The sequence below is a fragment of the Electrophorus electricus genome, chromosome 6 (genome assembly GCF_041902795.1).
Source record: "Electrophorus electricus isolate QZ-2024a chromosome 6, ASM4190279v1, whole genome shotgun sequence".
NCBI classification, from domain to species: Eukaryota; Metazoa; Chordata; class Actinopteri; order Gymnotiformes; family Gymnotidae; genus Electrophorus; species Electrophorus electricus.
The window spans coordinates 27,957,056-27,969,834 of NC_137502.1; the positions used below are offsets into that span (position 1 = coordinate 27,957,056).

At 36.8% G+C, this 12,779-nt stretch overlaps 2 protein-coding genes across 3 annotated transcripts in view; one reads left to right on the plus strand and one right to left on the minus strand.

Moving 5' to 3' along the window:
- The window catches only part of slc66a2 (solute carrier family 66 member 2), a 21,434-nt gene extending 13,297 nt beyond the window's left edge, over positions 1-8,137 (minus strand). Inside the window, exons 1-3 of one of the 2 annotated variants that reach the window (XM_035525304.2) lie at positions 7,461-8,137; positions 7,034-7,167; positions 4,295-4,345 (exon numbers count right to left, since the gene is read on the minus strand). In XM_035525304.2, coding sequence (XP_035381197.1) covers positions 4,295-4,345; positions 7,034-7,167; positions 7,461-7,663 — 388 coding nt within the window. In that variant the 5' untranslated portion in view covers positions 7,664-8,137. The remainder of the gene's footprint in view (positions 1-4,294; positions 4,346-7,033; positions 7,168-7,460) is intronic. The other variant, XM_035525305.2, reaches the window with a different exon arrangement.
- Positions 8,138-8,213: 76 nt separating this feature from the next.
- hsbp1l1 (heat shock factor binding protein 1 like 1) lies at positions 8,214-12,521 on the plus strand. The gene is made up of 5 exons (XM_027020712.3): positions 8,214-8,300; positions 8,649-8,781; positions 8,879-8,945; positions 12,132-12,222; positions 12,308-12,521. The coding sequence occupies exons 2-5, from the start codon at positions 8,734-8,736 to the stop codon at positions 12,360-12,362; spliced, it is 261 nt and encodes an 86-aa protein (XP_026876513.1). The 5' UTR covers positions 8,214-8,300; positions 8,649-8,733; the 3' UTR covers positions 12,363-12,521.
- Positions 12,522-12,779: the final 258 nt, after the last annotated feature.

Consider the following 12,779-nt stretch of genomic DNA (forward strand, 5'->3'; position numbering starts at 1 on the left):
CTGCACCTTCACCTTGCTTAGAAACCATCCATGAGGACGACATTGTCAAAGGTTACACAAGAACAGAAAAGCAAGCAATCAAATTCAATAATGAACCTGTACTGCAAAAGTCTAACTCCTATGATGTTCTCAGTCAGTCAGTTTGCTGAGACATTCAAGCACACGAGGAAAGGTCCAAGTAGAGCACAGTATCGAAAAACAGCAGGAAGCTGCTGGAAACTTTAAAATGAATGACTATTTATTGTGCCAACATCTCTATTGTATTCTATACTACATTTTAAAACAACTCAACTGAATTATATTAAGTGTCCTTAGAATAGATCTTTTTGCAGTACCATAAATGAGATTTCAGTCAGTAAGACTAAGTGTCCCATTACTAAAAACTCAGATTATAAAAATGCTAATAAATTTGTTTTGATCACCGAGTTGATTATCTGAAATATAACAAGATGATATTTTTGGTTACTGTTTACAGTTTTTTGGTTACAGTTTGAAACCTAGACTCACTTGGCAAGTTTAAAACATTTCAAAAAGATTTACTGAAATATTGATGATTACCAGCATTAGCATTTTAGATTCCTTTTCTGAATCAGATCTGAGGACAGAGCCTTTGTCCATAGCGCTAGATGGAACCTGACAGTGCAAGAAGGAATAGGAAAGTATACTACAGGCTTCTGGTCACATGATCACACACACAGTACTCTGAGCAGCAGGGTGTCTTACTGAAAGCTTATGGAGAACCAGTACAAGGCAGGAGCAACCTCAGCCTGGAGGAAGAATGTTTATGCCACTGCCCCAATGAGCAACACTTACAACCACATCTGCACTGTCAGACAGAGGGAGGGTCCAGGCTGACCAGAATGGGGGAAGGAGGCAACATGGGTGCACTCACAAAAACAGTTTAAATTTCTGAAAACTGCATGAGGATTACAGTGAAATAGAAGAATGTTGCGTAGGTGTGCCATGAACCGCACACAAAGGCTCATGCATTCCAGAGTTGGACGGCTGAAAAATTATAGCTTTGTGTGAATGTTTTAGAGCAAATAGGCTCAACTCAGCATTCCACAGAGGCTGAATCAGTGTATTACATAAACTGTCCAGTCGGTACAACATGATTTCCCTCACTCTCAGATTCACAGTTTCAAACACGGCTATTGCTATTAGCACCTCAACTTTTCTGTGTATCGATTCTGTCTATACAATTGGTTCATATTGGCAGTGAACAGCAATTTCCCCCCCCCCCCCCTGAATATTTGGTAGTTATATTCACATGAGGAAAATGGGGGAAAATCACATTATTCATACTCATTTCAGTCAGCACAATTGTCCGGTGAGGATAATTACTATTACAGCAACACTATTTGGGCTATGGTTTGGAATACAAATGTACCTTACACAACCTTTACAGATCCAGTAAAATTAAAAAGAAAATTAATAAATAACCAAATAAATCAAAAGGTTTATGTTTACATTTTTAAGGAATTTCAAAACCAAAAGAAGTCAGCAGCTAAATCTACAACACTTGAGAGCATGAGGCAATGTGTGTGGGTATGTACAGGGAGCTGGATCAAAGTGGCAGTTGTGCAGGCCATATCCCACTGTGTCCCAGTGCCACTTTACCACTCTTTTACCCCGCAGTGTTCTGGCTTTGCTTTCATGCCTTCGTGTGCCACTCCCAGTGGGACAGTGTAGGGAAAGGCTTGACTTTTAAACATAAGACCATATGTGTACTCACATCAGTAAAAGGGCACACATGTAAGATGAAAGAATTCTGCTTTTGATTAACATTAGTCTTTTGGTGGACATGCGCAAGTTCTAGAAATCTGGAAAGTTAAAATGTCACAGATTTAAAACTCACAATGATTACCAACAGACTGAATAAATATTAAATCTTAAAATACTAGGAAGATGTGAGAATATAGAACTATAATACAGCATAAACAGTAATAATTGCAATTATCTAACACAATACTGCAAGAGTAATGTGACATAACATGACAGGGTACATCAGTGAAGAGTTGAAATTTCCAATGTGATCTGATTTTGAGGTTGAATTGGCAGACTCTGTAAATGAATGTGATTCATCACACTCATGGATATTCACCAGGAAGCTATAAGATTGGTCAATATGCTCTTATAGCACACAATTGAAATTTCTGCTTATTTTATGTTTTAGCTTCTTACAATATCATAAAACAATCATCCATACTGCAATGATTTCATAGTTCATTATGATTTGCAGTGACATTCCTCTTATTTATGCGTACCATTTACCATTGTTTTTAGCATTCTAGTATAGTTTCACAGTGTCCATTGCACAGCATCTATTGCTGATTGATCAATGTCTTGGCTTTGTTTTGTGCATATTGTACAGTGTATATTGTATAGTGTTTATAATCTAGGGTCAATTGTAGTTTTACTATAGTGTCTACTGTAATATTTATTATATTTTACACTTTGCACTGTATTACACATTTATTGTACATTAAATGTATTGTATTCTGCGTGCTAACTACATGAGTGTGCTGTGTAGTGATGTGACTATAAAAGCAATTTGATTTGAAAGTAATTTGATTAGAGGAAATAACTGCTTTATCCTTATTAAATATTAGAAAAAAAAACAGACATAACAGTAGTCTTGTAAATAGGGATTTGGTATACAAATTTCTATATTCATATCTTAAACATCCTTGCCAAATCTCACCAGTTATTCTGGCATCTGAATATAACAGATGAAAATGCTGTCAATGCTATGTGCAAGTCGCAATACGCAGCCTCAGACAAAATCACCACTGTAAATTTTGCAGACAAACATTCAATTTTCTCTATAATTTTCCTCCCGCATCACGTCACAGCCTACACTAATGAGGTACATATTGCCATGGCTCATAGAGAAATGCAGGCCTATTGACTTGACTGGCAAAATGAAGTGTCCTTTCATGTAGCGCATGCAGGGATAATACAGTGAAGCTTATGAACAGTGAGGTAGAAAGCAGCCTTTCCTGCTCAGTACTGACTTTCGCAGGAATATTTTAAAGGCTCCCACCATTCTGACCAGCCTGGCTGGAGATATGTTCACATGTCTGAAGACCACCTCCTCAGGCCATAATAAAGTGAATGGGCATAAATCTAAAATACATCTAAATTTTAAAAACTGCAAATGGAAAAAAAAAAAAAAAAGATTTTGCAGCAACAATAAGGTTTGGATAGTAACAAACTCACCCACTGTCCCCAAGCAATTATCAATAAAATGAAGCTTTCAACTCAAACATCTATGGGATCTGGGGGATCATTTTCATCCCCATTACCTCCTTCCATACCCAGTGATAATGATGTCTGGGTCAACAAGTGAAGCCAGTTTTACCAGAAAAAAAATAAAAATAAAATCATCTAATCCAAATCAGCCAGCAACGCCCAATAATGCAGCAAGGCCGCGAAGGATAACGCCATAGCGCCATCTGCTGCTCGTTCACAGAGCAACAACATTCCTCTATGCACACACTCAAAATAAAGTCCCGCCATTTACATAAAATTTACATCTCCTGAAATAAAAAGGAATCATATAGGTAAGCTGTTAGAGAGCTATAGCTGCTGTACGAAAACTAGCCTCACACTATACCTGCACGCTATATGGACGTATTAAGCATTCCATACATTTTTTACTTCATTTTTTGCTCTTGCACAAAGAAACAGTCACAGTCAGCGTCATGCATATTTAGGCATCATCAGTTCCTTTACATAAAAAGACAAACAATTTGCACGCACTTATGAAAAAAAAAACTGAAAAAAAAAAAGTTGGTCCAATAGATCCACAAGCATATTATGGTCAACAGTATTAGTTTGTTTCTGCCGTACAGCATTGGGCATGGACATGCCAGTGTCAATAATAGGTCTTAAAAGCAACATATGAGGGCTAAATTGAAAGCGTGTCAAAACACAAAACCTGGGGAACAATCACATGCAAGGTCAGCTCACTGCAACTAATGCTAAATATTTACATGAATATCTAGTTGCTACCCAAAAAAAGCTGACATGTTAGCAGGTACTTCTGTTTACAAGCCAATTATCAAATATAAACGACTATTAGATATTAGAAAAAATGAGTAGGATATGGACAAACCACCTATGGGAACATGCAAATGACTGGATGCCAGGTCAATATTATCACGAGTTGAATGGAAAAATTAGAATCTAAGAATTCTCATAGGATCATAAAATATCTAAAAGAGAATGTAGAATAGGGGTGGGCAATGATGGATGGCTAGCATTTCATGCCAAACTGATCAGTACATACCCAGAAAGAGCTTCTTAGGAACTCTGATTTCCTCGTCCTTACTGTCTGTTGCTTCGTACACAAATGTTTGAAAAAATAAGTAAAATGAAAGGAGAAGAAGAGAGAAAGAAAAAAATTGTTTCCCTTTTTGTTCTGTGATGTAAACAGACCTGCAATAGTAACAAGCTGGCAGATAATTAGTTATATGAAGTTCACTACAATGTCATTATGTTGACTTTTCTTTTAGGTTTCATTCACGTGTTCAGTAATGCATTGCAACACAGAGTCAATATGTGATTCACAAGATCTTCAAATGTTTTCTGTTAAAATCCAGGTAAATCCAGAGCATCTCACCTAATGGAAAGAAATTATTGTCAAACATCCCACTCTAATCATATCCTAGAGAGACCCACATTTCTAGTTAAATGTGTCCTTAGTGACTGAGTGTGGTATGATAATTGGCAAAAACAGCTTCTGGCATTAGATGTGTTATAGCAGGGCAGGGCTGGGCTCAGTGGCTAAGGGACTTGCCTTATAATTGGAATATTGCCAGTTCAAGCCCCACCACTGCCAGGTTGCCACTGTTGACTTACAATTATGACTGAGTACAACTTCAGCAATTGATTAAGGGTTAAGGGCCTTGCTCAGAGGCCCTTAACCCTTAATCAATTGCTGAAGTTGTACTCAGTCATAATTGTAAGTCACTTTGGATAAAAAAGTCTCAGGTAAATGTAATGTGTCAAATTCAAAGATGATTTACACCCTTCTGTTTTAAGAGTGGCATGTGAATGCACCAGTCATCAGACTTTAATTAGAATGAGCTACAAATGTCGAAAACAATGTCTCCAGCAGGCACAGCAGTGTTGAGGGGGGAAAAAAGGTTTCCTGGTCAGACAAATCCAGGTTCCTTTTGTAACAGGATGGAAGGATTAGAACGTGGCACACATAACATCAATTCATCATGTCACTGTGTTTAAATTCAACAGTACAGTCCAATGGCAGCAGTCTGACATTGTGGGGAATGCTCTCCTGACACACATTAGGGTTCCTGATACCAAGTGAAGAACAAGAATGTCTAAAGAGCATGGCATATCTGAACTCTGTTGCAGATCAAATTCTTCCCATCTTGTCTACAGATGAGCCACCCTTGAACGAACACTTAACAGCTTCACAGTTCTTAATCTACTGAACAGTTTTAGGATAACACAGAATTGGCTCTTTACAGTAAGGCTGTGCAGGTGCCAAATTTACAGCACAACTGCTCAATGCAATCATTGCTGCATGGTACATTCCTGCTCAATGCATGTAGCATTTTGTACAATCCATGCCAATATGAATTCATGCTATTCACACACAAACACAATTATTCCTTGTTCAACACTGTGAATTATATATACTTCCTTTTTATATTACACACACACAACCCTTTCATCTTTCTTCTGAAAAGGCTCACAAATCATAGATCAAATTCTCCGTCACACCTAGGAAAATGTCAGTACCACTGACCCACACATGATTCCTCAATGGATATCATGCATACAGCATTATGGTGTTGATATAGTATATAGTGCATACTGGTGCAGAACTTTTTCAGAAAATATTTTCAAAAGTCAGTACAATGTTACAAGTGTTATGTTTCTTTTTCTGTATTGTGAGCATACACTCATTATTGATATCAATTACTAATTACTAATGTAGCAGTTGACACTGACAGAGGCTGTAGGACACTGATTCCAGTTACCTAGTAAACTACAAAACACTCAAACTGTCATTTTAAATCACCTAGGACACAGACAGTTTGTGTGTAATAATAGTGTGTAATGATACACAATTGGAATAAAGGCTCACAATTAATGCGTGAAGACTGAATACTTTGTAACTGTGGCTTGGAGACTGAATACTATGACTAGTCTATCCAACGCAGTGTCCTGGCTAACATTTAATGAGCATTTCTAGCGTGCTATCTGTTGAGCATGCTTTAACTGAAGTTGAGAGTATGCATGCCTGTGTCCCCATGCCTATGCCTTGATCTGCTTTGAAGCAAATTTAGCTTAGAAGATGTGTTTGTAGGAAGTCATCAATAGAACACAGCCAAGAAAATAAGTTTTTCCCAATCACGTGGGGAAACTGCAAGGTTAGTTGCCCATTTGCCTGGATGATCATACCACCTGTGTCTTATAACTTATGCATGTTAATTGTGTCAGGCTAATTAAGGTTCAAAATTCACAGGTTGATTTAAAATACTGGTTATCATAGGTATCTATACATTATCTGAGCAGGTGGAAAAAACTATGCTGCTAAGTTTAAAAAAAGAGCAAACAGCAGGTGAGACTAAAAAGAATGATACTGCAAAACAATGGAAACAAATTATAACCAATAAATTAGTTACCCATAATTAACAGCATCTCTGCACTATAATACCTTTTGGCATCTTATGTAGTATAATATGTACAATACTGGTAAAAATATAGTTTAAATGTTCTCTACTTAACACTTAGAAGTAGAAGTAATACTTGTAGAAATCAATTAGAGTAAGACTGTAATAACACACTGTGTTGTGAGGCCACAGTTGGGTTGGGAGTCCAATGTTGAAGTCCATAATGTGCTGCACTTAAATACAAGTCAACAAGACCATCAAATTTTTCTCTTTCACAGAACACAAACACTCAGTGCTGAAACATGTCACTGTTTGCATCCCCCTGCATAGAGACACAAGATTTAAAAAAAGCCCTAATCAGCTATCATTAAGTCTACACTCACCTGTGAATGAGCGACGCTTGGTGCTGAGTTCAGCAGCCACGCGGACACTTGTGCACGAGTTGAGCATGATCAGCATGGTGACTATCATTACGATGCTCTGCCACAGCAGTGCATTCTCAAAGAAACGCCCAAACCTGTAATACAACAGAACAAGCCATGCAAATCAGTGAAGAGGCCCTCCTTCAGATTTCCCAAACTATGAAACTATGCCAGTCTTGGATTTAAACACAGAACAGATGGACTTTGATATGTTATGACAAACAGGATTAAGTACTCAGCATGGTTTGTAATTGTAAGTCAGAGGCTATGTGGGTTTGTACAATACTGAATAAAGCATCAGTGCATGGAACAGTACGATGGCCTACAGAACTCGCATGTTCTGGCTGTGCCCTCAGTAAGCAGAATGGACTAACATGATATAACTTACCTGAAAAGTATTCTTAAAATGTTCGCAACAAGCAATACAAGACAAACATAGGTGGAGAATCCCTCAGCATTTTGTGTCCGTCGTATATCTCTATATTGGGGGATGTATGGGACCACACCGCCAAATATAATAGCAAGAGCAGCAATCCACGAGACCAGATGATTGAAAACATATACAACCTGATCAAAGACCTCATCTTCCATTTTTGAATGATGACACTGACCTTATTAGTTTTGCTTTATGAGTTTAAATGTCCAAGCCTAATCTGTTGCATTCATAGGTGAACTGAATAATAATTACGCTAATTGTTTGACCGTATCAGAAGATGTGACAAAAGATTAAAGTGTCCATTGTAAACACTATCCTACTTCTACTTAAGGTTACGATAACACCCCTATCTTATACGGAGGCAATAAATTTATATTACAACAATATAAAAAAAATAATGTTGCCAAAAATTAATGTCTCTCCTAAATGTCATAAAAGCGCTTCCTCTCAACTGTAAAGCTATTGTTTAGCGAGGTCCAATTCTCTAGCTACACTGATAATTCAATAATCCTCTTCTTTGGTCAGTGAAAGAACGCGTTCAAATTTTCTAAGTTCGCTAATGTGAGCTTTACAGATAAAAATACATAAACGTGCCCGGGACTTTATACAACAGCCGACTTCCTCCTCCTCCTTCCATTTGTAGAGGACTTCCGTATTACGACAATAAACGTCATTCATTTCATACTTAATAAACGGGTCCTAAAGGGAGCCGGTTATGTCCGTTAGTGAGTCCAGAATGGCCAGCTAAAGATATACTAACTACTTGACATGTTAGATTTTGCATGCACCGCCGTAAGTACTAGCTTATTACGTTATTTCGAAAGTGGTTCTCTAAATGACATGGATACAGCAAAATTTGCTTAGTATACAAACTGTGTTGATGAATAAACGGACGACTTGTAAGCTTCCACTTTCAAGTTATAATTTTCATAATTTGTGTAAGTTGTAAACGCAGAAATAATGTTTAACGGACACTTCGAAGCAGATTTGCCAGTTACTGCTTATAAAACAAAAACTAAAGATACTGAACACAGTGTATACTAAAGGGTTAACGAGAAAACGACAATGCAGCATAATCTGAAAGTTATCTTCGTTTCCGCCGATGTAACTGCTTCCATACTGTGGGCTTGCGCCTTCAAGAAGTTTGACAAAGTTGCTTAAGAACAGGCAAGAAACTAAATTATCCGTGACGACTACTTCGCAAATTTCACTTTACAAATCGGCCATGATGTCAGAACCCGACTCAAAAGTAGCTAAAGATTTGACCATTGTGGTAAGTAAATAAAATGGATTATCCAGTTTTTGTTTAAGTGGACCGAAGAAGACCTGATTTACCTTTAACTTAAAAAAAACCGGTTTTCTCTTCACAGATGGAGACAACCATGAAGAAGCTCCACAGCCAGCTTCAGACATTATCTGACCAGCTTGTCTCTAGAAATATCCGTTCAATCACCAGTTAGTTAACTATGCAGCTAAATTAATAATTACGATTGTCTAACATGCGAAAAAATGATTTGCCAGATAGCCATACTAATAGTTGCTACATATTTTTCATTTGCAATACTGTGTATCGAGACTAGACTATGATGGAGACAGGTGGGAAACCACGCCACTCATGGGGAAAACAAGTTTAAAAGGGAGTGAATGGAAATCGGTGGACACCATGTCTTGAACAGCTTTAACATGAAATGTCGACAGTACCCAATTTCAGTACTCTTCCGCCCCATGAAAGGGACAGATACATAGAAAAAACAAATCTGATTGTACCTCTCGGTGTTCCTTTTCTATCCATAGCAGTTGGTAATTTTGACTTGTACCTTTACCTGACCGAATCACTAGCTAGGAGGGCTAAAGTAGTCAATTAACGCTAGATAGCTAACGCTATGTAGGTTTTTGTGCATATTATTAGCGCTACCGTTATCAATATCGTTTTGTATCAATCTGAATCAAATACGCATTAACTTGTCAATCAACGTTAGCCACATTGACTGGTAACTAACTAAATTTTAATCTCACACCTTGATTACGATGTCATTCTCCACATGCTCTTACAACAAGTCTTTATTAAAATGACTCCTGGGGGAAAATAAGACAGCCATTCTATTTAGTCATAAGCCATTTAGTCTTTGCAAACATTCCGATTGAGTACTTTGGTTGGTAGCTAGCTAACGTAGCTATCGGGCTAAAGTAGCTGAAGCTAGCCTACCTAGCTAGGTCGCGCGATAGATTAGTTTAACAATGTATGGCGGCAATTGTGTCGCTCTGTCTCTGTTGCACCATCTATTTATCATATATATATATATATGTGTGTGTGTCTGTGTGTGTCTATATTTAATACCAGACATTAACCTGAAAGAAAAAAATAATAACTGCAAGCTGCAGTAATCAGGGTCCGACTTGCATTAGCAAAGTTGCAATTGAAGGAGTTGTTAGTGATCACTGTCCACCAGTTATTTTTAAAATGTTCTAACATGATACAGTGGACACGTTTAGTAAATTTATTGATTTTTTTTTTGTTGTTGTTGTTGTAAACATACAAATGATGTGTGTTTTACTATATGTTCACAACATTTAACGTTTTAGTGTTATTCCTGAGGCCAGTTCAAAACAAACGTAACATGCATCCTAATTTTGAACTCATTGTTCTGATATCCCTTTGCTGAGATGTTCAGCATTTACCAAGGATAACCAAAGTATCAGCAATAAAATTGAACAAATTACAGCAGTTTCCTCTTAATCAAACAAACCATCCATCTAAATTTAAAAGATAAACGAGTACAAAGATAGAAAAGTGAATTCTGTGCAACTGGTACATCTCTTTTCAGACTATATTTAGATATAAAAAGACATTTGTCAGGCAAAACAGAAACATTGCTATTTTACAATCTAATACTCCATTTTCTAAAACCTACATTCAAGCCATATTTTTTGTACATTGTTTTTAGAATTATTACCATTCCCACAAGTATATCACCATTCCCAGAATATTTTTAGTTTTTGTCCCATACTATGTATTAATTTACCAAGAAATTGCAGTGTTAGCCTACTGCTATCCACATTCCCATGCAACTCCCCTAGCAATTAATTTATCGAGAGAACCTTTTTTTTTTTTTAAATAGAAAACGTTACAGCTCATAATGTGAAGTATCATGGCTAGCTTTAATATTAATATTAGCTAGCTAGCTATCTAGTTAACTAATTTACCGAGATGAGTCTTCATCATCCAGAGAGGCAACGTGCCTCCTCTTATGATATTCCAGCATGACAAGTACTCCCAAGTCAGGCAAGGTCAGGTTTGCCTATTTTGAAGTTCAGTCTTTTTGTCTGTTCAGAGTGAGGTGCTCCCTCTCTTTGGAGGTTTTTGGTGTGTCAAAGACATAAGATGTGTCTTTGTTTACCTCACTCCAGTAAGCAGTAATGCCTACATGTTAGAGCATTCTGAGTCAACATAGAGATATAAAACTTGCTGGACAGGAACTACGTCTTAAGATTTGGTCTGCACATGTTGAACAACCCTAACAAATAAAATAGTGTTTCATAAGCTTCAGTGCTTGGACCCCTGATAGTTTATCTATGACTTTATGTACTTTAGCACATAATGGTAGTAAAAAAAAGTAGGTTTGGACTGGGGTTTAAAGAATGATCTACAGTTGTATTTAGGAATGCATTTACAGACTAAAGTGTGGCTTCGAAGCATCAGTCAATGTTTACTACATCTAACCATATAGGTTTATAAAACCGTCACAACCCTGAAAGCCTTAAATTATGTGGTACCTTGATACTGAGCTTCCTCCTGTTAGTTGGCCAATTAACAAGAAATAAAGCTGCTCACCTATAAGACTTTAATCAACAATGATGTACGCCTAACCTAAAACTATATATGGATGCAGGTCTCTTAGAAGAAACTAACTAGATAAAGTTTATAGACATACAGTTGTTTTTAGAATTTTAAAATCTAGATTTATATTCACCTGTGGGGCAGTTGAGGTTGAGATCCATGGTGGGGGGGGGTTGGTATTTTGTTGCAATTGATATTGAAGGACACATGGCTGCGTTGGGTTGCGAGGCAGTTGACAGTGGGATAGATGAGCATAGGTTGAATGGTGGCTCTGGAAGGCTACTTTATTTGAGGGCCAATCAGCTGAGAAAGTGGAGGTAGCGGAAGTTAAGGTTTCGTGTTTGGAGATTGTTTTAGAGGCTCCCAAATTTCAGTGTAGGATGCTACTAAAAAGATTAAGAGGAATAGAAGTTTGGCTTTGTCAAGCCAACATTATTTGGAACAATGGAATGTAGATTTTCTCAGACCAACAAAGTAATAAGACTGTGAAGAACAGAATGTTATCTTCATCGAACTAATAATAATAAGCATATTCTGAAATTAATACTGCGTATTTAAATGTACAAGAAATTGCTGCTGTAATGGCAATTATGACATTTTAGTGGTAATTATATTTTACTTATATTTTATATATATATATATATATATATTAGTATCACATTGTTTCTTTATTTATTTATTTATTTTTGTTATAATTGTGCAGACCTAACATCAGTCTAATTTTTAAGAACTTTTTTTTGTAATATTGGTTACACACTGTTAACGATTGACCTTAACATTCAAACTGGATGAGATGGGAACACGTATAGATAACCTGCAGAAGAATGTTTCTGACTTCATGACACAGGCAGGACTGGAAGGACATCAGAGAGCCAAGTAAGTCTTATGTATGGTATATATAAAGTACTTATTTAAAGTGCATTGCATGTTTATTAACATTGCATGTGCATTGTTTTTTAAGGTACTCTGCTGAAGGTGAGAGGTCACATTCCAGTGCAAGCTGGTCAAAACACTGAAGAGACACACCAAAGAGGTTTCAGAACTTGGAAACAGCCTTATCTATGCATAAGTGCTTCTTTGTTGAAAATGAGAAATATCTTTAATAATATGGGAATATATATATATATATATATTTTTCTACATAAATGTATAATAAATATTTTATGATAAGCAGATTTTTCTTTGTTGTTCTCTGTTTTCCCTATTTGATGTATCGGGAATTTATCTAAAAATATGTATTCACTGTAGAAATTCACTTTTTTTTTTCCTGAACATGCATTTATAAATATTTCTCTATTTATTTCTCTCTCTCTCTCTCTCTCTCTCTCTCTCTCTCTCTCTCTCTCTCTCCCTGTCTCTCTCGCTCTCTCTCTCTCTCTCTCTCTGTGACTGTGGCGCTACTATTATTTTTGATGTCAGATTAAATAGTAAGC

What these genes read in the sequence shown, in the direction of transcription:
- hsbp1l1 (XM_027020712.3), top strand. Translation starts at nt 8,734, where the DNA reads ATGATGTCAGAACCCGACTCAAAAGTAGCTAAAGATTTGACCATTGTG. An exon ending in TGACCAGCTTGTCTCTAGAA is followed by an intron (nt 8,946 to 12,131) that starts ATATCCGTTCAA and finishes TAACATTCAAAC; the next exon opens with TGGATGAGATGGGAACACGT. An exon ending in GAAGGACATCAGAGAGCCAA is followed by an intron (nt 12,223 to 12,307) that starts GTAAGTCTTATG and finishes TTGTTTTTTAAG; the next exon opens with GTACTCTGCTGAAGGTGAGA.